A 26,985-nucleotide genomic window follows, 5' to 3' on the forward strand; every position below is an offset into this window, starting at 1 on the left:
TCTGTTCTACAGCTCCCTAATCTCTGCACAGTTTCCTGGCAAAAAGGAATAACTATTCTGCAGAAAATTATAGTGTAGAGACTGTGCTGCTACCTTTCCTGTAGCATGTAACAAGTTCTTGTTTTCTGGAATAATCTGTGTTTGTTTAATAAAGCACATCTCTTGCTCTCTGCTATGGGATTCCTCGGCCATTCACCTGCTTATGCCATACTAACATCCGGATGAATGTAGATAATACATGCCCTTCTCTGTTAGACTGCCAGTCCAGCCATACTTTTCTGTAAATAAGTCCCATTAAACTCACTCGGGTTACTTCTGAATGTATATAGGATTTCAGGGTTATTCATTCTTGAGAAATGTTAGAGGATTTCCACAGGGGTAGATAGACATGTTAGTTTGTTAGAACAAAAACAGGATAGTCTTGAGTCTTAAAGAAGGTTTCATAGACAAGAAATGAGACTCAATGACTTTCATGTCACTTTCACAAATTATATTTATAGAGCAGGAAAACTTTATCGGGGATTAACAGTGGGAAACAACAACCTTTGCAAAAAGACTGTGGGGAATTTGTTAAAAGCATGAGCCTTAGTGCACAACGCACAGCTCTTTGACTTCAATAGCAAAATACTCATGGACTTCAATAGATCAGATATACTAGGATATTCTCCAATGCAAAACTCAGAGAACGGAACAGTTCTTATTTCATCTGGGTGTGCATGGGGAAGCATACAGCTTATACTCGCTGGAAGACATGCATTAGGTGTTTTTAAATACCCCAGCATTCCAACAGTGTGATCTGCAGTGCAATTAAGCCAAGCGCTTAGACTCCTGGAGCCTGTTTAATTCCATTATGAAGTTGATAGCAAAGGCATCCCGTCCCTAAGCATTTTTGCCCTGAACCAGTGACAATAATCTGGCCCCCAACTGAATCTGATTAGTGTTGGCATGTGCATTTCTACCCCATACAACCATCACACCCTACATGCAAAGCACATGGCTTCTCCCAAAGAATCCTGGGAAATTGTAATCTGCTGAAGATGCTGCAGTCCCCAAAGCCATGTGCTTTATGTGTTCTTTAAATGTACAGTGTGACTACACTAATGCAGTATGTGGGGGGAAATCCCATTGATTTATGCTGCTGCCTATGAATTAACAGGACTTGCTCCCCCAAGAGCTAATCAACCTGAATGCAGATATATGGGTTCAACAGTGATGTAGAACAAAGTTTGATTTGGATTCTGGGGGGTTGAAGATTTTGACCAGGCCTGACTAACTGTGGCTATCCAAATGTTGGGCTCCAACTCTCATCAGCCGCAGCCAGCCTACCCAATGGTTAGGGATGATGGGAGCTGTAGTCCAACAAGATTTGGAGCCACAGGTTATCAATCCCTGATTTTGCAACCAAAAAACCCCCACCCAAGTATATTAAAGTTTGCTTGGGGGTTTTTTAATGCTCAGCTGACTAGTTCCCCTCATCTAATGCAACAATTTATGAATGACACAACTAAAGAGTAATGTTTGTTTGGGTGAGTTCAAAAATGATTCAAGGAGTTCAAGAGAGTTATAGATTACTACAGGATATCCTGAAATCCATAGGCAGCAATCATATATCCATTTACCAGGCAATAAGTCCCATTGAACTCAGTGAGTTTCCTTCTGAGTAGACATACATAGGATTGCACTGTTTTGTTCTTGTTTGGTATGGGAAGCAGCTCTCAGTAATTTGGGGTGCATGGTCTGGGAGCATCTTTCTGAGATGCCCCTGTTCTTTGTTCATGGCATGTTGTAAGTTTGGATTGCATAGACTGCATAGGATTGCATAGTCCTGTTCTGTAGTCAGGACTGGGTGACTGTATTTCTTTCTACTGTGTGATTTTATGGTATGTGTGTAGACACATATGAAGAAACTCACACAGTATCATAGGTGTACTACAGAACTGCAGTTAATCAAACAAATACTATATTCTGAAAAGGATTTTCAAATAAACAGCTTTTCCATTTCTATCATTTTTGTTTGCTAACGAAAGAACAAAAAGAAAGCCATTCCATCAGGCAATTTGCATAAATAAGGTTGTATCATTATATGTTTGGGAGGCCTGTTTAGGTAGGTAATAATGACACCTAGATGCACATAACATGCAAGCGTCTCAAGTGATTGTTGATTTTGGCTGATTAGATGCCTGGTTGATTAAATAAATGCACACATTGAAAATCCTCAATTAAATTACTCATCTGAGGCCTGAGCATAATTTGCATGTCAGTAACTCAATTTGAACACTCAAAATACCATTTTCAGTGTGGCCGCATATTCCTTTTTGGTGTTCCTATTTATGGATCTGTCTTTGCAATGCTCCGGCTATACTTCTATATGCATATACTGCCTGCCCCCCCCCCACGGGCAAACATGTACAATGTATTCTTTTGCATGTAATGCATACATAAATGTGTGTGCATATATGTGGGTTATAATCAAGCTTAGTCTCTTTAGGAGAACCCTAAAAGTGTGGGTATAAATAATAAACTTCTTCTTCTTCTTCTTCTTCTTCTTCTTCTTCTTCTTCTTCTTCTTATTATTATTATTATTATTATTATTATTATTATTATTATTCATCTTGTGAAAAACCAATCTGAACCTGATGCAAAATCCCTCCTTCAAGAAAAGCTTTCCCTTCCATTTCCCACACTTTATTTCCTTTGGTCTCGTTACTTTTAGAGGAAAGAACAGTGCCTAAAATGCCATGTTTATGTGTATGCCTGTTTTCTTTCCCCAATTGTTATTGGAACAAATAATCCAGGATCTTTAAATAAAGCATGGCGAGTTTATAAGGGGCGGGTGGGAGAGACCGACTTCTGTAAAGACTGTTTCAAGATAAATCAATTCTCGAAACTGTTGATGCCGCAAGCCTGCTGAAAATAGGAAATAGGGGAGGGGAGGAGGTAGGTACCTCCAAACAGCAACCCCACGGCTTTTCTTCTTGGGAACGAAGGAGATCACATTCTCCGCCGTTTCATCTTGCTGGGGGTCAATCTGTGCAAGGCTCGGTTCATTCTTAACAGATTGAGGTAGGGAACGAGGGCTTCAGAAGTGCAGGGTTCCTCTCCTCCCTCGGAATTGGTGTGAAATTGACAAGTTGCATGAAACCAGGCCGGAAAGCGGCAAGCGAGAAGTAGGTGATCGAGGGATCCGCAAACACGTTTCCCTTGGTGAAGGGTGGAGCGGGGGTGGGGGAAGGGGAAGAGATCCAGTTACCCCAGAGTCAGCTTCTTCTTCTTCTTCCCACCCACCTCTTTTGAAATTTTCCAAGAGGATCTTGTGTTGTGTAATTTGTAGCCGCCCTTTCACAGTCTCTCTCCAAAAGAAAAAAAAGAAGTATGTTTACACGCTTGTGTGTGCCTGGCAAAAGTTGAAATTGAAGTATTCTGTTTTTCTTCGAGTCGGGCCGCTTGAGGACGAGACAAATGGCTTCGGTAGGAGCTTCCGAAAATTAAACAAAAGAGGCTTTGGGGAAGCGGGCCATTGTGAAGAGAGCTCTGTAGGTTTCGGGGAAGCGACCTCTGTACTTCCCTTCATATTTATTCCGTTGGAGTCAGAATAACCTTTACGTGGAATAGAGAGAGAGGAACCGGCTTCCCTAGCTGATCGTCCGTTTAGGGCGGGAGGGCGGCATAGCTGCAAGATCCACCAGCATTAAAAGGTTTGAAAAAAGATATATACGTTTCTTTCAGCCTAGAATCGAAACTGTTCAGGTGATAATGATGATATGAAACAAAGACACCCGTCGGCTCTGATTGGCATGTATTTTTAAAAGAAAAGAAAAAAAGAAAGATATTTTTTAAAGAACAAATAAAGCAAAGAATTTAAATGTAAAGGAATAGTTCCCTGCTGAATTTTGTTCTGGTATATTTCGCCATACCAGGCAAGAGTTGGTAAGCCCGGGAAAGACTGGCTAACTTTAACCACAAACTCAAACGTTCAAGTGCAGAAAAGATGGGACTTCTTGGCTCAGGTTGAAATATTATTTGATCCAATGGCGAAGCTAGTTGCTGTCGTTGTACCCTCTGAATTCAGATATAGATTACGTTACAGTGGTGTCGACGATCTGTTTGTTATACTCTCAGTGTCTTAGCCTTCATAAATTAAAAGAATTGTTTAAAATGAGTTTATATAAATCATTGATTTCCCCACAAGGTGAATTCATTACCATCAGAAGATTTCATTTCTTTACCTGTCGAAGAATTTTGAGGATGTTCAAAGCGGGCTTGTTCTTTTCGGTAATTTCTACTATGTCCGTGTTTTCTGTCATTTAACCCGCCATGCCATCTTTTAACAAAAACATGAGATGAAAGAAATGAGATATGGTAAAGAACTTCCATTGTGCCTTAGCCGTCAATGTGTGAGAAATTTAATCTGAATGGTCCAAATTCGCTGGTTATCCTCTAAGCCACCCCTGGAAACGGTTTTTTTTTAAGGGCAATAGCCTCCGTTCAATAAGGAATTGATCTTAATAGGTTTTCAGGATCCTTCACGCTTTTGGTATTGTAGCCGCTTCACTTTGCCTTGCATTTCTTGAGTCTTGTCTGCAAGAACAAGAACAAAAAATTATATCCCCAGTACAGTTTCTTATTTAAAACGCGCGCACCACCTTGCAACCCTGACATAAGATCCAGCCGAAGTTAGTCGTATTTTCCATTGCTGTCAATTGAAGAATTAACTGTGCGCTTAACTCTCTCTCTTTCTGAGACCAGTGCTACTTAAACAGAGGGAACCATCGCGTATTTACTCGGAGGTAAAACCCACTGCATTCAGTGGGGCCTAGAAATTGTTGAATTTCTAGTCAACAGAAGCAAGGCAATAAATGAGCACCATTTAAAAAAAAGAAAAGAAAAGAACTGTTGTGATATTTGGGTTAAAACACACACACAATGAAAACATCATAATCACCATTATCATTATTATGCTTTGTATTCCGTGGTTTTCTTCCCTTTCAAAATATTGTTTCTGTGAATACCCTGATCTAAGCCAACCATTTTACTCATCACCCTGAGTCAATCTGTGTGATTGAAAGCAATTAATATTTCCTGAGCCGGGGTCATTAAAATGAAATGAATGTGATTTTTCCCCTTTGGCTACTTCCTGAATTGCCCGGGAGCATCTAGGCAATATGGTTTTCCAGCTTTCTACAGCTAACAGAGCAACTCAGCATGATTTTCGTTCATCTGCCCTTCCTTCTTAAGCGCAGAAAAGGATTCACCCGTGGAAGACTGGCTATTCCTTTCAGCGGGGATGGAGGCTGCGCCACGGCGACCTCGATCCTAAACTGTGACTTTGAAGAAAACGCCATAAGGGCCTTACTTCCAAGTTTAACCCGAATCCTAAACGGTTTACTTAGAAGTAAAGCCCAGTTTATTGCGACAGAACCTATTTTTCGGGGAATAGGAATCCTGTCGTTTAGACAAAAGAAATATATGATCCCCTGGAAAACCTATAATCTGTGCCCTAGACTTATCCCTTCTTGAGATTATCCCGATTGCCAATAAACCGTAGTATCGGCAGCCGGAGTATTTCAGGTGCTGAAGTCTTGTTATGCGTGTCCTTTTGATATCCATGTGATTATGATTTATCTCCAAGTTTACATTTCAAACCCCGCTAAACCTGTCGCTCTACTTAGCCCTGATTATGTTGAATTTCAACCGACTGGATCTAGATCCAGTTATATCTCGGATCCCGGTGCGTTGGTTTAATTTGGATAGAAAGCAGGTCGTAATCTGATGGAGATGCCAAGACTAAACCCTCCGTGTGGGCTTCAGTAGTTCCAGGTTCAGATCCAGATACAAACTTGTGCCTGGCAATGCGATCCTGACCGTGCTTGCTCGGTTGGACCCTCTTCAATGGAACTTGCTCTCATTGGAACTTACTCGCTGTTAAACTGCCATGTGAGTTGCAGCGTGCGCAGCCTTTTCTGCAGGAATTCAGCTCCACTCCCGATTGCTTATGGATTTTAGAACTGGACCTTGTGAACCAGAATCCACTTTGGCTGAACGCAGATATACCTTCGCCTCTGTGCATTGCACGTCCTTTCTAATTGCATGACGTTTTAGCCCTGAGTTTGGGGAGAAAAAGGGATGAAACAGTGGCATCCCTAAGAATCTAAGGGCATCTATAAGAAAAAAAACTGATTGTACCCCTTTTCCTTTTTTGCGAGGTGGGAGGTGAAACCCTCCCGTTCAAAGAGAGAGGTTTCACAAATCACCCCTTCGAGAAATTTATTTCTTTATCTGCGGAAGATGCTAAACCTGCTGATGTATACAGTTATCCCTTAGCCCTGATAAGAGTGACCTCGAAGTCAATGCCAGGGAAATAACATCTCGATCCCTGGACGCTTAATATTTACAGGCTGGATGGAGCCAGAACAAATTAGGTACCAACCTAGATAAACTTACCTGGGAGTAAGTCCTATTGACCTCAGTGTGGCTTACTCTTCAGTAGGCATGCTCAGTAGATTGTACTGGAAGCGGCGCTTAGTTCCCCAAGAAACCTGCGGAGAAAGTCTTGTCAGTCTCGAGTTCAGCTGCAGACCTTGCTGCGCCCTGACCTGGGAGTAAGTCTAGTTGGCTTCAGCGGGGCTTGCTCCTGAGTAGACATGCGCTGTCACTTCCTTCCATAAACAACTAGGTTGCTTCTGGAAAAGCTAAGCTGGATGGATCCTACCATTATTTTTTAAAATAATAATAATATCAATATTCTCAGGAAGGCTTGCCAAGCAGGGGCTGGCTGCCAGTGTGCAGGAAGAGGAGAGGGAGCAAGGAAAGATTTCCCTTGAGCGAAACAGTGACACCCGCCAGTCATTCCGTGTCAGCCCTGCGCGCTCGGCAGAGACACCCACGGCTGTCCCCTCACCTTCTTCGCCATTTCAGCCCTCCTCCTCCTGAGTTTCTGATTTCCTGTCAGATCCCACTGAAGCGTGCGAGGAGAGAGAAAGAGAGACTCCCCAGAAAGCCACCCTTTGGCCGAGCGCGCTTGCCTCTGTGGCCGCCGCCGCCGCCGCCTTTCCAGGCTTGGGAAGGGAGGGCTCTGCAGTCTAGCGGAGGTGATGACACACAGCACAATGCTGCCGCTACACCTGCGGAAGGAAATGCCTGCGAGCGGGGCGGGGTGGGGGAAGCAGCCACGGCCAGCCTGGGTGGTCAGGGGGAAGGAACTGGCCCTCACTAGCTCACGCCACCGGCCTCCGAAAGAAAGAGCAGCCGCGGCTCTGAATCCCAGCAGGCGGCCGAGCGCTCGGTTTCCGTCGGGGGGCCAGGAGCTGGCCCCGTCGGATCCAGAGGCAGGGACTGCCCGCTTGCTTAGCAAAAGGGAAGCCAGGCTGCTGCAAAACCCTCGGGCCGGTTTGCTCCAGGGCAGCCCAGCTGGCCCTCGGGAATCAGACCCGCTTGAGTCGGCGGTGCTTACTTCCCAGTAAATGCGCACAGGACGGCAGAGCCTCGCAGCTTATTTGGATCCACAGAGCCTTTGGGTGCGTGCTTGGCGTCCTACGTGGGAAAGAGGTTTCCCCGCCAGCTTCTCTGGGCTTAAGATTTCAGGAAGGGGCTGATCTAAATCCGAGAGCTCACTTTAAACACCCAAGCTCCAGAAAAGCAACAGAAGGGATTCCACCAGAGATGACTCCAATAGAAATATGCACTCCATTAGAAGCACACGAAGACAGATCCTTAGCACCTCGGTTGCAAACCAAAAATAATGCGCTTTTAAAAAAATTACTTCTGTCCTTTTATGTACCTCGTCTTAGTTGAAGCATTGACTCAGGGGCTTCCTGATCTTTACCGACAGTCTCATTCTGTTCAATAAAACTTTTGGCTTTATTTTGCTTCTAGGCTGTAATAGTGTTATCAGCGTATGTAAGTGCGTATACAAAGATACAGGTCTTAACGGAAAAGAGAGCAGCACTTTCTGCGGTTGCTGTTGGGAGATACATTGTACAAACAACATGCTCTTAGGAGACTCCTGTTTCAATGTTTCAGTCCTAAGCCTACTTAATTGGAAGTAAATCCCATTAAATACATTTGGGCTTCCTTCTAAGTAAGCTTCTTTTTTTCTTTTTCGATGGCTGAACAAGTCGTAAAACTTGTTTGATTTTTTTACGCGTCCAATAGGAAACAGCATATATTTTAACATGTGACCTTTTAAGCTGCGAGAAACAGTCACCCTTAACTTGGAAAGAAAGTTTTAGTGAAAATGATGAAATTTGGAGGTAAATGCGTTTGGGACTGTTAGTGACCTGCCACAATTTGGTCACCTCAGTCTTTAACATTTTAAATCAGGAAGATATCAAATAAACCTGATTTTATTGATTCCGACAAAGGGAACGGAACTAATGCCATGTGCATTTATTAGAAACTAATTGTCAAACATTCCAATTTTTTTTAAAAAAGCATCAGGTACAGTTACAAAGAAAACCAGTTGTGTGAACGCAATAATCATAAATTACACACACACACACACACACACACACACACAAAAGCACCCACAGAAAGAGATCCTTTAGGTGCCTGTTGAGATCCATTGACACCAATGGGTTTTTCTTCTTCTTTTACAAATATTATATACGGGGGCAGAACCAGCGTGGTGATATTTCCCATTGTATTTAGCTCTATGCTCCACTCCCCAGAATCAAGCGTGCATAATTTCCGAACAGGCTACATAAACCATGGCGGCCAAGTTACCCTGATTCAAGGGCCTACCCACCCAAGGTTAAAATCTCTACAAAGCCCCGCAGCTGAATGGCTGAACAGAGTCACAAGAGCCCTTTCCAGGAGAGAAAATTACAGAGTGCGCAAGAACTGCGTTGACAGAGCCCCTTTCTCTTCTGGAAGTGAGGGCGGCCAGGACTGTCATGCCCAGAATGAATGAAATGATGTACATTCGAAGCGGAAATGCAAGACCTGATGGTCCCAAGTGGCCATACGAAATGAATGGCAAAGAAGGACAGTAAAAGGATCCTCACAGGCCCGTGGCTGTTGAGAACAAGATGAGCAGTTGTTTACAGGTCACGGGAACGTGGAAGTGAACCATCTCTATTGGAGAAACATCAGAAAATCGAAGGCCCGGTAGCTAACTCGGTTGCTAGGCTTCGGTCCAAGGCCTCGCAGAGATCGAGGCTTCAAGGCCGGCCTGTGCGTGGGATTTGCCCGAAGGCACTGGAGCATCTGAAGGAAAGCTCGAGGAGGAGGCCCTTTCCTAGGCACCAATTAACCCGGGGAAACAGCAGCCTCCTCGAGCTCTTCCTTTCCCCCAGCTCCCAACCCTCCTCATTCATTCGCTGATTTATTTATTTGTCTCGCTGCCTCTCCCCCCCCCCCCTCAGACCTGGAGGATGTCTCTGAAATCTAGAAACAAACAAGTGATACCTGAATGACATGTTTTTGAAAAACATCTTGTCCGGAGCCGGCAGCGAAGCGAGCTGTTAGAGGGCTTCTTTGCTTTTGTGCACGCCTAAGGTGAACTAAAAGGTTGCAAGGACAGAGCCCCAATATGCGTGGGATATTTATATTTTGATGTGTCAAGTGGAAGGGCGCCCGAACTCGAATCTAAGTAGAAATCACGCGGCTCGTTCTGTCTCTAGATGGACAAGATAGATAGGCAGAAAGAGATGGAGAGGATTGTGACACCCCTTCTGTGTATTAGCTTCCTTAAAATATATGAGCAGGGCGTGCAACTTTGTACTCTCAAACAAGGTGACAATAACAGCAACACTTCTTTGGAAAACAGGCGTTGGAGCAAGACGTTGTCACCTTTCCAAGCCGTGATCCTTCAAACTGCCTCGCGTTCCCAGCCTACGTTTTCCAGAGCAACCTCACGGGACATCCCTGAGACGGTGGCTTCCCTCAGCGGCTCCCAGCCAGCCAGCCAGCCAGCCGTCCATCCCGGCTCACTGAGGAGCCCCTACCTCCCCAGTCGACAGATCGCCCTTGCAAATTTGCAATCTATTTGCAGCGTGGAAAGAAGAGAAATGTTTTCCCCCACACCAACCCCCCCCCTTCTCCTCACTTGTTTTGCTCCTAAGCTGCCTCGTGCAGGAGTCGCCAGAGACACAGCTTCTTTCTTTTTCTCCTGCCGTGGATTCTTGCCCTCGCCTCTTCCCACCCCCGCCCTTCCCTCTGCTCTGGGACCCCCAGGGGGCTCCAGCCTCCGGATTCCTCGCTGGGGTGGACTTGCGCGGTTTGACTTCGCCATGAACTCGCCCGTGCCCAGCTGGCTCCCAGGCTTGTGGGACGGGCGGGGGAGGGGGTGGCACAGTGAGAGAGAGAGAGAGACGGGGGGGGGGGTGCGATGGGAGAAAAGGGATCCTGACGAAAGCGGAACTCGCCGGAGCCCATACAAATCAGAGGAGAGCTCGTCCAGAAGTTGAGTGGATATCTGAGCCCGCTGATCAGAGGCTGCCTCTTGCAAGGGAGACAGAAGCGTAGAGGAGGAGGAGGAGGAGAGAAGTGGGTGGGGGACGGAGAGAACCAAAAAGCCCACCAGACTCAGGCAGGACTTAAAGCAGGCAGGCGGGACAGGCGCTCCCAGCAGATCGCCCTGAGAGATCGAGGGGAGCCTCCTTCGGGATCCGCAAGAGACCCCCTGAAGAAGCAGAAGGCGCCTCCGAGGGGCGCAGCCATCGCAGCAGCCGCAGGTGGTGCCATGATGGCCACCGGCTACCCAGACCCCGCGGGGCCCGAGGACGCCGTGTCTCTCCTGCAGCAGCAGCAGCAGCAGCAGCACCAGGCCATCAAGGAGCCCTGCCTGGGCGGCGAGTCGGCGGCTGCCAAGAGCGAGCTGAGCCCGGCTGCCCCTGCCAAGGCTTCCCCGGCAGGATCGGCGTCCGCTTCGGCTGCGTCGGCGCCTCCGGAGAAGGGCGACCCGTCTCAGAAGCCCCCTTACTCGTACGTGGCGCTGATCGCCATGGCCATCCGCGAGAGCGCCGAGAAGCGCCTGACGCTGTCGGGCATCTACCAGTACATCATCGGCAAGTTCCCCTTCTACGAGAAGAACAAGAAGGGCTGGCAGAACAGCATCCGCCACAACCTGAGCCTCAACGAGTGCTTCATCAAGGTGCCGCGAGAGGGCGGCGGGGAGCGCAAAGGCAACTACTGGACGCTCGACCCGGCCTGCGAGGACATGTTCGAGAAGGGCAACTACCGCCGCCGCCGCCGCATGAAGAGGCCGTTCCGCCCGCCCGCCGGCCACTTCCAGCCGGGCAAGAGCCTCTTCGGCGCCGCGGCCGAGGCGGCCGGCTACGGTTACCTCACGGCGCCGCCCGCCAAGTACCTGCAGGCGCCTTTCCTCAACGCGGCGGCCGCCTCTTGGTCCCTGGCGCAGCCCGCGCCTCCGCCGCCGCCTCAGGCGCCTCAGGCGGGAGCCTACGCCGCCTGCACCATGTCGGAGGGAGCGGGCGGCTCAGGCGCCGGGAGCGGAGGCGGCGGCTCGGGGGCGGGAGGCGGCGGTCCCCTCAGCCCCGTCGGCGGCGGCGGCGTCAAGGGAGTAGGCCTGGCGGCCGGGCCTGGAGGCGCCGCCGCCTCGGCGTACGGGCCTTACTCCCGCCTGCCGGCCATGGTGAACTCGTACAACGGCATGGGGGGCCACCACCACCACCACCACCCGCACCACGCGCACCACGCGCACCACCACCACCCGCACCACCACCACCAGCACCACCACCACGCGGCCGCGGCGGCCCAGCAGCTCGGAGCGGCGGCCGTGGCGGCGGCGGCTGCGGCGGCTGCGGCGGCCGCCACGGCAGGGAGCGGCTCCCCGCAGGGCTCGCCCAACGGGCCGGCGGGCTTGCAGTTCGCGTGCGCCGGGCGCCAGCCGCCGGAGCTGGCCATGATGCACTGCTCCTACTGGGACCACGAGAGCAAGCACAGCGCCTTGCACTCCCGGATAGACATCTGAGCGAGCGGAGGGCCCGTCCGGGAGAGAGACGGCAGGCAGGAGAAGAAGAAGCGCCCTCGTCCTCGCCATCCCCTTCATCATCATCATCAGCATCGTGTTGGATTTCTCTCCCTCTCCCTCTTGTAATTCCCCCTTTCCCCCCCCACCCGCTGCTGAAATGGGACAGTGACTTTGAGTGCCAAAACGAGAACCGCGCGCGCGCCAACCCCCCTTCGCCCAAGTCCTGTGTGCCTGAAATCATACAGATCCTCTCCGTGAAGGCAGCGTAAGTTCAGAGGACTTCCACGCACATCCTCATTGCTGCAGGAGCTCCGTGGGTCCTTTGGTTCTGCGTTTCTTTTTTCACTGGGTTTTAGGGTTAGCGCGCGTACATAAAGGTGGCCGAACAGTATTTGCCTTTTGTTTTCCTTTTTGCATTTCCTTGAAATTAATATCCCCATCATAAGCACTGTTTGGTTAGAAGTGTTGTTGGTTAGAAGTGTTGCTCACTGGTACGTAAATCTCTTTATGGTCGAGGTATTGGTCTCATTGTTTTCGCGGGGAGTTTAAAGAGAGTGAAGGTGGGGAATTTTTATTTTTATTTTTCGGGGGGGGGGAGAAATATAAGCGGGGAAAGCGCTTAGTGGGTTAGGGACAGAATTTTAAACTAGAAGAGGTCTGTCGAGTTAGGGAGGGAACGTGCCGAAGCAATAAGCTGCTCTGCCGCCGGGTTGAACAAAAGCACTGAAAAATAATTCCGTTTTTGTTTTTTGTTTTTTGCAGAATTCCTGGCGCTAGCCAGAAAAAGTCAGCTAGGTTTATTGCGAAGTACATCCTATTAAAGTTAAGATGGGGCTTCAGCCGTCCAGCAAATGGAGAAGGCAGAGAAAACCCCATTGAAATAAATTAATTTAACAATATGCTCCAGCGTTTACATCCCTTTAACAGCGGCAGGGTTTAAGCACGAATAACTTTGCAATCCACAGCCATCTGATTAATGATAATGAGATAGGATTGCATTTGATGGCATCTGCCAACCATAAATGGAATAATTTTACTAGACTATTTTTCCAGGTGAGGTGGCTATTTTAAGCATAGCACTGCGGATGAAAATTAATTTGAAAGGATGAAGAAAAACCCAAATCACGCACACTGCATACTTGGAATTTAATTTAATTCCAAGTGTATTTTTAGAGGTGCCAAAGACTCAGCAGTTGTTCCTTGTCAGTTTAATTCACACCTCGGATACACTTGGTCGGGTAGTTCGGCCCAAAACAGTTTCAACAAGATTTAGCTCCAAAATATATTTGGGGATGAGCGAGGAAAACCGGTTCAATTCCTAGGGAATGAATTTAGGATCGGGGTCCAAACGTTCAAATTAAAGCTGAGGAAAAACTCCTTTGAAAAATTGCCTTGGGGGTGATCCCTGTATTTTGAAATTCTGCTGATGCGGAATTAAACAAGTGTAAGGCACTAACTCTTTGCCAGTCTGATATCATTCACGGTGATAACCGATTATTTTTATTATAATTTCCTAAGGGGAATATTGCACTTCTTCAAAGATTTATGTTTCTATCCAAAGTAGTACTTATTTGGAGACTGTATTTGAGCAAGAACAGCCTTTTATACAGTATCTAGTAGCCATGTTGATTTGATTGTTGAAACGCAGAGGAGATTTGAGAAGAGTTGTGGGAACAATAGGTGTATATGTATATGTATTTTTTTTTAATAGAAAGCGTTCTCTCAAGATAGAGTAATTTTATACGAGACTATAATTATTCGGACAAAACAAGACTGTTTCCCGAAATTATTGTTAATAGTAATAATAATGGAGACTATTTTTCCAAATGCAATTGTTATATTTTTATTTTTATTTTTATTTTTCAATGGATGTTAAGAGTGATTTTTAAATATTTTTTGACCGAGACGAATCTCCGTTAGATTCTTATCATCTTCTTTTTCGAACAGAGTTGCAATCCTAAACCCTGGGAGAGCTAATGTAGAAAAAAATGTGTTTTTAATTGGGGGAGGGGGCAGGTATTAATGATTTCCTCAGTGTCTGTGTAAACAAATAGATATTTGGTATTCTGCCACCCCGGGACCAACTTTTCTAGAATAACCTAGCACTTTTATTGTATATCGTAGCATTGTATAGTCTCCAATAAAATGTGGTTTTGTTCTCTTTTACTAGAGTTTGATTTTCCTTTTGTCAAATATTTAATAATTTAATTGGCTTATCCTCTTTCTGACACACCTTAAAAAGTGACGCTTTGGTAATTAACGTGTGGATTTTGGTGGAACGGCTGCTAACAGCATTTGGAAGGTTTTTATGGTCGTGTGTAGAATTGTCAGGCCCTCAGTCACTGGTTAGATTATTCCTTCTCCCCGCAACGCTCCCCCACCCACTCCAATCGTTAAAAAACGACATAATCCGGGGAAAGAAAGACTTTAAAATACAGTCCTCTAAAAGGCTTCTCCCGCCTCTGCTCGCCCCGGTTTTTGGTCACCTGAAAATACAATGGAAATAATTTACTTTCTGTTGGGCACGCTCAATTGTGTTAAGGCTTACTTGTTTTGAAAAATAATGATAATAGCCACAGCTGGTTATCTTAAGCACCTTTATTTGGAGTATCAGTGATGCTTCCTTCCAGGTAAGTTCTGCTGAAATCACTGGGATTTATTTCCAAGTCAATGCGTTTTAGGGGCTGCGGTACCTAACAGCCTGGCCTTCTCGACCACGTTTGGTCAGAAGGTAAGTCCCATTGATTGCGGCGGAATTTACCGCTAAACCATTGCGCTTATTATGAGCGCTGGCCAACAGTCCAATGCTAGCGGTGTTCACTGGGAGATCTATATCCCAATGAAAGCAACAGGGTGCTCTCCTCAGGACATATGGCTGCAGAAGCACATTACCTGGCGAGGCTGGCTTTAGAAAGAGAGTAAAAAAAAAAGGTAGAGTAAAGGTAAAGTAGAAAGAGCGTATTTGGAGCCAGGTCTCATCAAACTTTTATTGTAAACTCTAATCAAGTAGCTTAAACCCGGCGTTCCTTGCTTAGGGTGATGGTTTGCTTGCACGCTTTTAATGTTCTTTCCATTCTGGCGTCTTTGTGCGTTGAAGAAGATGCCCGTGGCGCTTTAAAGACTTTTTAATGCGTAGTGGTATGAGTTTCCTTACACATTTTTGTTCACAAGAGAACAGGGATGCATGCAGAATTGCGGCTTGCCGATATCATGGAAGGCACAGATGATAGAGATCAGAGGCGGGCGGGAGAAGTCTGCGAGTGCGAAGAAATATCAGATGCTCGCGCTGTTCTTTTTAATTTTGGAGAGCGAGGTCATTTGGGGGGAATGCCTCCTTCTTGACACGAGCACGGTGCTATTCTTAAGCTCGCTTGCAACAGCAGCCTGATCCTTAGCATGGCTACTCTGAAGTCAATTCCAGCGTGGTTCAGTGGGGACCGACTTCCTGGTGATTAGGCTTAAGAATTGCAGCCTTATTTGGAGGCAAATTCTGCGAGGATGACGAGGGCTTACTTCCAAGCAAATGCGCAGAGATGTGAATGCCCCTTTCATAATTATCCTATTTGGGGGCAGACTCTCCTTTTCAGTGATCCCTGTTCGATTCTTTTAATTGTCGCTCTGTTGCTGCTATGGGAGGGTCCGCCTCTTTCAGACCTTGGGCTTTGTTCGTTTGCCAAGCGGCCTTTTCTTGACCAGGGATCCTAAACGCAGCTACTTGATAACAAGCCCCATCCATTTCAACTGAGCAGTGGGCAAGGTTTCGAGTTCTCCAGACTTCTTCTTTTTTTAAAACTATTCTGTGACGTTTAATGCTGTCCTTATGACAGTTTTATCAGGCTGTAATATTTGGGAACTCTCCCCACCCCCGGTCAGGACACCGTCAGGGCTACCTGCAAACTTTTGATCTCAGTCCAGTTTTGCATGTGTAAGATTAGGAAAATAGGCTGACAGGACCGCGAGGAAAACTAATTGGGGAGTGGAGGGGAATTTCACAGCGCAGAAGGCTGCTTGCTGGTTTTTGAAAGGAAGGAACGATTCCGCTGACGGAGGAAGCCCGGAGAATCTGTAGTCCCTCTGTCACTACCAAAAAGAGAAGTCCCCCGCCGGATCCTGAACCCAGTTAAAGCCGAAGCCCTCGGATGGAAGGCGGATTCATCCATCCAAGTCCTTCGGGAGTGCGTGACTGTGGAATAGTCAATTAAGGCTGCAGTCTTAACCCCGTTTACCTGAAAGTTAACCCCATTGAATTCAATAGGACTTATTTCTGATTAGTCACAGTTAAGCCGGCTCTGTAAGGCTCCCCTCGCTGACGGGGAGGGCTAAAGGTGGTTGCCCTATTCTTTCCCCTACACATGTGTGTGTGTGTGTGTGTGTGTGTGTGTGTGTGTGTGTCGGCCACAAGAGATGTGGTAAAGATGGAAGTGTGCAGAAAAGCCACAACCTTTAGATAAGCTTTACACGATGGACCCTGCTCAATACTTGGCACCGGCCAATAATATACATGTGCACAGCGTTTGCATAGGCTAATTTTAAAAGTATATATGCCTTTGAGTAAATTAAGATGGTGGGTGTTTGGGGCCGGACCCGCATGGTGTTTTTCAAAGCACTTAGCCGTCCTTTAAGAAAAACCTTCCTTTTTTAAGTTTGTAAAAACTGAGAGGAAGGGGCAGGAGAGATCTAGGACCCCGAGCCAAAGACTCCTCCTGGTCTACCACCTTGCATTCGGCCGGGATCTTTCCTGCTCACGAGAAGGATGCCCCAGTGGAATCTACGGGGGATGTCACTCGACTTAAAATGGCTTCACTGGCTGATAGGAGAGAAAAAATGTTAGGGGGGAGAGCGGCCTTTGCAGAACGGAATGAAAAAGCCCGTTCCCAAGCTTCCACAACGTGCAGACATATGCAGGTAGATGTCATCACACAACACTCGGAGGTACGATCTGTTCCGAGGCAGGAAATTTGAGCCCTGAGTCTCTGCTGACGCGCTGGACCCGATCCACCTCTTCGGAGCACGTGGAGGCTCCCACCATCTATCGCATTGTAGCGGGTTGGGATAGATGACCCTTTGGGACTCTTCCATGTCCACAGTTCTATGATCCGCTGCCAGGCGGCTAGCGCTGCTCTGGGTGCGACACCGCGGATCTTGCAAGGTTGTATTCAGTCCGCCTCGCGGGCTCCCCGCTGCCCTTCCGCCCGGATTGTCCCTGGCCAGCCTGATCCTCTGCGCGCTTCCTCCTGAATTCATTCCGATTTACTTTAACTATTCTAGACATTCCTTTGCTTGTTTCCTGGGAAGGAAGTCCCCCCGAGTTAGAGGGGACTTCACTCCCAGTGTAAGAATGCCTAGGGTTATACGCAGGACAGTTTCTTCAGAGTAATCCCGACCCTTGCCGAGCGTGTTTCCTTGCTTATCTGCTTCTATTTTTATTAATGAGGATCTGTTCGAGGTTTTAAATGATTTTTTATTGTTTTTAAGTAGGAATGTATTGTTCTGTGCAGCTCTTAGGAGAGCGAGGGCGCAATAGGAAAACGACAAATAAAATAAGCATGCATGGAATCTGTAAATGGTGGTGCCTACATTTTAAAACCTTATTCCCCGGCAAACCCTTCGCTCCCTAAATTGAACTTGAAGGGTTTGCAATCCCTCTTTCTGCAGGCTTCTTTTGAATTTGGCCGTGGGGGTTGTGTATAAATGGGAGCTTTCGGTGCGGGCCTGGCCATTGAAATGAAGGCTGGGTATCCTCTAAGTTACTTTTGGAATTGGAGGGTAGTTTGCGCCTCTGTGCAACCTTTCCTTCTCAGGGCACCAAAACCGGTTCCAAAACAGATTCTAACCCGCGTTGGACACTGCATGTCTGTAACCTAGGCTGCTTGCTTGATAGAAAGCCGTTCTGTACTCAATGGGGCTAATTTCTAAACGGGCATGGATAGGATTGCGCACTGAGAATATGTTTTGGGTGAATTAAGAAGGAGTTCGGCATTCCACACCGGAATCTTGCCAAGTAGTTCTGTGGAAGCGGGAATAGCCTTGGGCTCATTTGAATCAGTGACCCGCTTTCGAACTCATCCCTCCAACACACACACACACACACACAGAGAGAGAGAGAGAGAGAGAGAGAGAGAGAGAGAGAGAGAGAGAGAGAGAGAGAGAGAGAGAGCTAGGACAGTTACTTAACTGCTTCCGGGTCCCGACGCCTTTGCCTGCGGGATGAGGGAAGCAGAATAATGGTTAGGGAGACTTGCATAAGGTGCGCCTTTTAGACACCCAGATCCTGAGCACCTTTCTTTTGTCCGATTTGTCCGCCATTGTTTTAAGCAGAGTGAGTTGACTGCCTCAAAGTAGCCCTTTGCTAGTACAATGAAAGGGCAGGAAATAGCTAATTGATGATGATGATACATTAACTATTATTGTTGCGTTTTTGGAAAATTGCCAGTTAAGGTGAGAGGCTCTGGTGGGAGGAGAACCTTCTGCCTCGAGTACCAAAACTCAACTATCCTTGGGGACAACTACGCACCTTGACTATGGCCGGTGGCCGGGCAGTTTTGGGGCTGTCTCTATAAAAACGAAGGCAAATTCACAGGGAATTACTCTCCCTTGCACCTCAAATTAGGCATGAAATCCCAAGCAGGCTTATTAAGAAGCAAGTCTTACGGAAAACCGTAAACATAGTTAGAAGGTCGGGATGAAAATCGAGCCGAGGCAATCCCTCCGAGGAGCGGAGGTCGGGAATAGCTTGTACTCACTTGCAAATAAAACTGACTTCAGCAAGCCGCGGTTTGTGCGTTTACAAATTACCCCCTCTCCATATAAACTCCTCCGCCGACTTATATCCAAACGTCCTGACTTTCCCAATAAGTGTGCGCGGGAGGGGGGGGGGAGGGGACGACTCTGGAGCTAGGTGTGCGGAGCTAAATGCTCCAGCTGAGGGCTTGATCCCGCAGCCCTTAAAACCAAGCGAAAATATAACACCGGCCAGCTTGCGAACGATCCTGTGCCAGTTCAGTTCAATTGGTTACGTTCTCAAAGCATCTCTATAGATTCCGTGCGGATTTTCTCCTGGCTTGGTATAGAAGGAAAAAATCCCAAGCAAAAAAACAAACAAAAAATTAAAACTGACGGGTTTTGATTTATCGGATAGGGAGGACTAATCACATTCATAAATGTCTTCGGAAAGTCAATACATGTCTTTTTAATGTCAGGGGGAATAGAGTGTAGGAGACACCGGGAGACTTTATTTGCGCTGTATTCCCATAGAAACTCTTGCGTTTCGGCTCTGAGGCTGACTTACTTCATTTTATGTTTTCCTCCACCCTGCTGACTGTTCTTCGGTTTGCTCACAACCTCTTCCCAACTTCTAGGTCCTAGGACTTCTCTGGAGCTTTTTGGAGGAGCGGGGAGTGGAGGGAGGGCTGGAGTGGCTGCCGCGATAATGCCTGCTTCCAGAACTTAATTTTAAAAACCTTGACCCTTTAGGCAGGATTCCAGCACAGTTCAGCATATTTTGAATGCGGGGGTGGGCGTGGGGGAGAGAATTAACTCAATCGGACTTTTGTAAAACAATAAAAATAAAATAAATGCTGCGCTTTGGCAAGATTGTGCACATTAATTTTCCTGAAATGTATTTATTTCACTTTCGCTCTCCCCCTGTGTGTATGTGTAAACATTTAGAAATGAAGGCTGCAATCCTGTTCCGGTGTTTTCCTGGTAGTAAGCCCCAGCCAATTCACTGGGAATTGCTTCTGAGTAGACGTAGATAGGCGTGTGCTATAAGTCTGAAATTTATAGCGCATTTACCTCGCAGTAAGCGCCACTGGACCCCACGGTCGAAGCAGCGTAGCTCTGGCTACCAGCTGCTGAGAGTCTCAGGTGGGCTTCCTGTGAGCATCTGGTTGGCAACGTTAAGAACAGGATGCTGGACCAGATGGGCCTTTGGGGTAAAGGCACTTAGGGCAGGAGGCTTATGCCTTTATTAAAATGATCGAGTCCCCCGTTCTCAAATACTATGTTCATTGGAAACAGTTATCACTTGTAAGAAACAGATGTAGCCTTGATAGTACATAAGATGCAAACCTCCCAAAATCCTCAGTTGGGCAATAGCTTTATTGAGACCAGTCAAAATGTCACAAAGGTGTGGCGAGCTACAGGCATCTCCAGAGCTCTTCCGCAGGGAAGACGTCAACACAACGCAAGGAGTGAGGAAGAGGAAGGGAGGTAACAATCAAGTACAGGCTGATGTTGTGTAAACTGCGTTCCAAGCTGTATCGATTCATAACGGTGAAAGGTAATTTCGAAATTAGCTGGGTTCTAAGTGTGCTACAATATCTGTGGGGAGGATCAGCCAACATGAAATAACCGCCCGATCCTTCCTATATTTACTCGCAAGTAACTTCCACTGTGTTCATTGGGACTTACTCTCCTGTAACTACATCTGGCCTCTGATATCAGCTGGCAATGTAAGTATGCGCTTGACTCCGAAATCCTATGCATCCTGGATAGGAAAATAAGCCCAGTTTAAAGCATTTGAGACGGCTATTTCCCTATAAAGGGCATAGGATTGGGCTGCGGACCCACGGAAATGAATGTTATTTTAAAATCGTTTTAACTCTGGCTGGATAGGTACCTTAAATCTAAATACCGAGATCACAGCCAAAGATTAGAGTTAGGTTTGCTAAAACCTACTGATTTCAAGAATATGGTGTGGGATTGAGACCCAAGTCCAAAACACATAGGGATGTATTCTACCTAGTTTTACGCAGAGTACACCCGTTGAAAGGAACAGGCCTAAATTAGCTACGACCATTAATTTAAATGGGTGTACTCTGAGTAACAGTTAGTTGAATGCAATCCGTGGAGCAGAAATTATATTGCTAAGTACGCTCATCTTCTTTTTGCAAAATCCCATATATAGAGAAGGCGCATTTAAATTTCATCCAGTTCAGTGTAGGGTGCATGACTTTACAGGATTGTGGCTCGGATGCTTCGCAGCCGGGTCTAACACCGATCAGAATGTGTACGTGGAACAGCAGTCCGCGAAAGTTTATGCCATAATAAACTGGTGAGTCTTGAAGGTACCAGAAGACTTTCTGTTGTTGTTTTCTGCAAGAGACTTAACAGGGTTACCCGGAACTCTAGAAATGTCTTGTTCTAGCACGCCTCTCTATATTTTTTAAGGAAACCAAAGATTAAAAACAACAACCTGGGATTAGAGCCAGATTTAGTTACGCTTAGACCCAGTGTGATCAATGGAATTTAAGATAGACTAATTTAAGTCCTATTGATTTCAACGGATCTCGTCTAAACATTTTAAAGTCTGGATCTAACTCCTAGTCAGTCTTTGAATATCCTGAGTCCAAAAGAAAAGCCTCTCTAAGAGTCAGGATGGAAACACAACCTAAAAGTAAACAATTTTAAATTGACTTGTGTAGGTTCCGCTGCTTTTCCTTTCAGTTGCGCTATTTGCATTAACCGGGCATTGATTGCAGCCATATGGTACCAGCCTCAGTGCTCAGTGAAGGAGTATGGCAAAAATAGACTTTTTCATAGATATTGGGTTAAAACATGCTAACAACCTAGGGTGTAGTCAACTACGTTTTACGCAGAGTACACCGACTGAATGTGACTAAATAGGCCCATTAATTTCATTGGGCCTACTCAGATTAAAATTGTTCCTGCCCAGGCTCCAGCGCTAACGCCTAGGCAGGGACAGAGACCTGCGCTGGAATCCTAAGCACCTTCCATTGATTCATTGCTGGGTCTTACTCTCTAGTACGGGACCCGGGAATCTGTGGCTCTATAGATGTTGTTGAACTCCAACTCCCATCAGCCTAGCCAGCGTGGCCAACGATTGGGGATAATGGGAGTTGTAGCACATCGGAATCTTGGGGGTGCGCGCGCGCACAGATTCTGCAACCCAGGAAGTGTATTTAGGATTGCATTCATCTGGTTTTGTAGCACATGTTCTTGCGGTTCTTCTGAGTTTTACTTTTCAGAATTGAATCTTGTGCGTAGGGAGGGGGGGGGGACTGTGGTTTTTTAAGAAGTTATAGCACCAGTTCCCCCTGTTGTCCGGAAGGGCCTGATGAAGGGCTCACTGAACCCAGCGGAAACTGGCTGGCATTAATTAACCTAGGATCAGCCCTCCCCGAAAGCGGAGATTACGCTCGCCTCAAGATCCACAGGCTTTCCTATTTTTCCCTGCACTGTGTAACTTTAATGTGCGCAACATCCTATTGAAGTCAGTGGAACTAATTTCCAAGTTGTTGTTGTTGTTGAATTGCTATTTATTTAGAAGGCCATTTGAATATGCTTGCACTACCTAATTCGGTTCTTTACTTCTAACTTCAGACGTTTTGGTCCTCCAAAACTGAAATACTTCTTTACATCCAGTGATACCAAAACGCATTAATTTCAACGGAATTAAAATCCTCAGCAATGTGGTTCCAGAGCCACACGTTCAGTAAGTTTAGCCAGTGATGCTATGCTCCCTTTCCTGGGAGGAAGCTCCACTGAAGTCAGCGAGGCTTTCTTCTGAGCAGACCTGTATGGGATTACACTGTAAGAAATACGTCGTCCTGCAAGGAGGTTTGAAAAGGAACACATATAATTTGGGGTTGACTCGATTTAAAGCGTGGTCATTCAGTTTCACTGGGCTATGAATTCCAGCTGTCAGCTCAGCTAAGAACAGGGACACCCCACTCGTCACAACATTTGGAACTAAATCCCATCGAATTCGACCCCTGCATTTGAAATAGTGCTTGATCCCGTAGACGTGTTTTCTTCGTGATAGGGGTATGTATGATCCGAATCCCAGGTATTTCGGGTTCCTGGCGTTATGTGAATGGGAGTACGTACACAGGATAGGAGCGCTCCTTATCGATCAAAGGAAAACGTACCTCCTCCTCCAGCGAGATGAAAGATGGTGGAAAAAGAAGCAGACCAATTGTTTCCTCTCTGTATTGATGTGCGAAGGGCATTGCTGCTCTGAATCAGATGCTTTCAATCCTGATCATTGTTTATTATTCCACGGGAGCTTTCCGGTGGTTTCCTCCCGCCCCCACGACTCAGGTCACTTCGTGACTTTAGTGTGTACACAAATACTCCTCCATGGAACTGAGCGGAGATTTCTGAGCCGGTTGCTAGACACCCGCCTACCTTAAGAAATCCCCAGTATTTAAAAAAAAACAAAAAACTGGAAGGCTGCAGAGGGCTAAAACGGGGTCTTTGTTAGTGGGCCACCTCATCAGAGCGATTGCTATACCTCTTGCTGAAGAGTAAGAGTTATACTTGTATCTTTACTTCCCAATGGGACAAAGGATTGCAGGAGTGGGGGTGCTTAGACGCGCGCATCTTTCCCTCCGTATGATTTCGAATCAGCTCTTGCCTATCAAACACAATTACTGGTAAATAATACCGTATAAAATTACCCAGTAGTTGTATTAGGACACAAGAGCTGCTTGGACGCCATATGGAGAGAGAAGCGTGTGCAATATTTCACCCACACACGCACACCTGTAAAGACAGCAATCCTATGCCCCCTTAAAGACACATAGCTGTAGCCAATGTTAGTCATTGGTTAGACTAACATTGAGCAAATCCATTGAAAGGAACCCATTTGAAGAGCCAGGGTAGTGTGGTGATTAGAGTGTCGCACTAAGACCTGGGAGACCAGGGTGCACATCCCCATGATGAAGCTCTCTGGGGGACCTTGGGCCAGTCACCCACACTCAGCGTAACCTACCTCATAGGGTTGTTGTGAGGATGCTGTAAAATGGGGAGGGGGAGAACTAAGTACGCCACCTTGAGCTCTTTGGAGAGAAAAAGGGTGGGTTATAAATGCAAGGAAATATACAATAAATAACAAAGATTGAAATCAATGGGCATGGCTCACTGAGGTCCATTAATTCCAGTATGTCTACCCTGAGTAAGGTAAAGGTAAAGGTAAAGGGACCCCTGACTGATATGTCCAGTCCCCGAAGACTCTGGGGTTGCGTGCTCATCTCGCTCTATAGGCCGAGGGAGCCAGCGTTTGTCCGCAGACAGTTTTTCGAGGTCATGTGGCCAACATGACTAAGCCGCTTCTGGCGACCCAGAGCAGCGCAAGGAAACGCCGTTTACCTTCCCGCCGGAGCGGTACCTATTTATCTACTTGCAATTTGACGTGCTTTCGAACTGCTAGGTGGGCAGGAGTAAGACTTGGCTAAATACAACCCATACATGCACAAAGGGGCACACATGCATGTGAGTCACGCACCCAGCCGACCCTCAAGCGAAACAACAACCCCGCGGAATTGAAGGAATTGCGTAAGAACCGCAGCGCAGAGTTCAAATCCGGCTGTGCCAGCAGGCTGGAAGCTCCGCCAACTGTGCTGCGCTTTCCAAGCAGAAAAAAAGACTTCAGGAGATACCAGGCAGTCCCCCTTCTGCTATGCCGCAGATCGCGAGGAGGGGTGTGTGGCGAAGAGAGGAGCGGCCTGCCCAGATGATGTCCTCTTGGTGGCATCTCTGTCGTCTGGCATCCTTGCGTGATAACTGTGGGACAGATTACGGCGGGGTAGAATCAAACGGCTGATCTGTTCCTGAGCATTGCTTCAATGCTGTGAACCGTAATGTCCTTTTATATTCAAATTCCCTCCATCTGCTTGATTGATTCCTCTCTTCTGCAGTGGAGCCAGAACTGGAGAAATGCAAGGAAGGCCCCGTCTGCATTATTCATTCCGGGGCATTTTTATTATTAAAACAGGGCAGGCGCATCAGGGGGAAAAAGGGGAGCGGCTGGCTGGCTTGATATTTCTCCAAAATGTTCCAAGGAGGCTTCAGCTGGTCCCAATCAGGTCCCCGCTAGATCCTCGAAAATCTTGCAAGATTGTTCCTTTTGAAATATGTCAACGCGATTACCCATGTGAAAACAACCATGGGACGCGCATTTCAAGGAGGACAACAAGGGAACAAGCACGGGGGCATTTCTGGGATGCCCTGATCGAGTGGCTGCAAAACGGAACCGTTTGCTTGGGGAAAATAAACGCCACTGAAAATATCAGTGGGATAGTTGAGGAAGCGTGGAAAAAACCCCCATCCCAACACACACACACACACACACACACACACACACACACACACACACCTATAGTGAAGGCTGAAAGTCCCATTGAATTCAACCGGACTTACTTCCGTGTAAACCTACACAAGGAAAGGCGGTACAAATCAAAGGCTGACATTTCGGTCACTTCAGATCTACCGCAAAACATTAAATTTGTGAGCTACCAAAGTCTTTATAGGCTTGGGGGGGAAACGAACGGAACGAAACAGCCTCCTTCCTGTCTTTGAAGTTTTGTAGTGCTCTGTGCCAGGTTTGGTGTTGTTGTTGTTGTTGTTGTTGTTGTTGTTGTTGTTGTTGTTGTTGTTGTTGTTGTTGTTATTACCTCACAGGGTTGTTGTGCAGATTAATGCAGAGGAGGAGAACCATGCAGGCCACCTAGAGCTCCTTGGAAGAAAAAGCAGCATAGAAATGTAATAAATATATTATTGTTGTTGTTGTTGTTGTTGTTGTTATTTATTATGGAAGTGCCCAGAACCATCTGCTAGATCTGCCAGGTTTGTCAGTTTGGAGAGCAAGCCAAGGGATCGATCCGGCGTCCTCCTCCCTTCGAAGGAGTCGGTTTCTTTCGGCGTTTATACCTATTTTAAAGTGCCTTAGTTTAGGAAGACATGATGTACGCAACACAACACCGCTCACTTGGTGATTCTCAGTAGCTCATATTCAGGGGCGTCCTGGCTCCGATATTTCCCCCGGGTGTCTTCACTGGTGATCACTTATTTCCGTATCAGTGGTTCAGTGAGAAAATTTGGACGTCATGCTCTTGTTTAGGGCGTCTTCGAACGGTAGTCTCAGTTCCTACAAAACACGGTCATTCCGTCCTCCTGCTTATTCTGCTGAGTTCAGCCTCATTCAACCTCTGCCTGAAAGCTCTAACCAGATGGCCCCACTGCTTAGGTAGGGGATGGGTAGCTGGGTGGGGGCAGTTACTTGACTTTTTATTTATTGGATTGATATTCCATTTTTCCTCCAAGGAGTTCATAGTGGTGTGCGTGGTTCTTTTCCTCCCCATTTTATCCTCCCAACATCCCTGCGAGGTAGGCTGGGCTGAGAGTGACTGGTCCAAGGTCCTCCAGTCAACTTCGTCTCCCAACTTCTAACTTTGCCAGGAAAGTTGGATGTGGTCGATCAGTTCTTGTATGGACTGAGTTTCTAAAATGAGAGAGAGAGATTATAATCATACATTTAATCAATGTGATATTTAGAGCTGAGGGGTTGGAATTGAATTAAAAATCGAGGAAGTCGAAGGGGAAGCCAAGCCTCGTCCTTGCGGGCTGTTTCTGCACGATCAGGATAGAGTGTCAGCCTCAGCCTCGATTTCCCTGGGACTTCTGTGCGGTTTGGAAAGTAAAACACGCTCGGCCCAGCTCCATGCAGGTCCCTTCGGTGGCCCGTCCTGGAGGTGCCAGCGGAGCGCAAGGGCCCATCTGCTGCGGATTAAGATAAACCACGACTGATGATGCTGAGGCTCTGGAAGGGGCTGCGCGCGTTTGGCTTCCGTACTTTTACTTTGTTTGAAAAGTCACCCGGCTAATAATTCCCACCTTTCGGAAAGGGTTTTGCGCTTCTATCACACACGCTTAAGTCGCCGATGTCTTCCCACCCTCTTTCTTCCAATTGTATAGGGAAACTGCTGAGGTCCTTTACAGCGCAGAGCGATCCTATGCGCATCTACGCAGAAGTCGAATCCTAACTGCGTGTTCTCTGGGAGGTAAGTCCCATGAGTTCGGTTGACATACCTAGGGCTACCAGCAGTCAAACGCTACTCAGTTCAGAGTCAAACCGGATTCGATTCTTAATTGCTGCAGGCTGCGTTCACACCAGCAGCTGCAGCTGCGCATTTCCAATCGCTACGAGACTCCGGACTCACACACCTGCTGCTCGATCCGAGGCACGTTTACTCGGGAGGAAGCACTACTAAATCCAGTGGTACCTACTCCTAAGTAAGTGGATCTAGGAT

The 26,985-nt window shown here is 46.9% G+C and overlaps 1 protein-coding gene and 1 long non-coding RNA gene across 2 annotated transcripts; one reads left to right on the plus strand and one right to left on the minus strand.

The window, feature by feature from the left end:
• Nucleotides 1-506: 506 nt before the first annotated feature.
• Nucleotides 507-10,305, minus strand: LOC308586332. Its single transcript, XR_014007821.1, has 3 exons — nt 10,046-10,305; nt 6,442-6,536; nt 507-4,578 (listed from the first exon to the last, which is right to left on the minus strand). It is a non-coding gene; the product is annotated as an uncharacterized lncRNA (long non-coding RNA).
• Nucleotides 10,306-10,486: 181 nt separating this feature from the next.
• FOXL2 (forkhead box L2) lies at nt 10,487-12,492 on the plus strand. Its single transcript, XM_081192692.1, has one exon. It carries the CDS (start codon nt 10,682-10,684, stop codon nt 11,930-11,932), a length of 1,251 nt encoding a protein of 416 aa, XP_081048818.1. The 5' UTR covers nt 10,487-10,681; the 3' UTR covers nt 11,933-12,492.
• Nucleotides 12,493-26,985: the final 14,493 nt, after the last annotated feature.

Source organism: Podarcis bocagei, assembly GCF_964188305.1.
Source record: "Podarcis bocagei genome assembly, chromosome: 4".
Lineage (NCBI taxonomy): Eukaryota > Metazoa > Chordata > Lepidosauria > Squamata > Lacertidae > Podarcis > Podarcis bocagei.

Bases quoted from the DNA above. Each gene is read 5' to 3' on its own strand.
- FOXL2 (XM_081192692.1), top strand. From the start codon at position 10,682: ATGATGGCCACCGGCTACCCAGACCCCGCGGGGCCCGAGGACGCCGTG.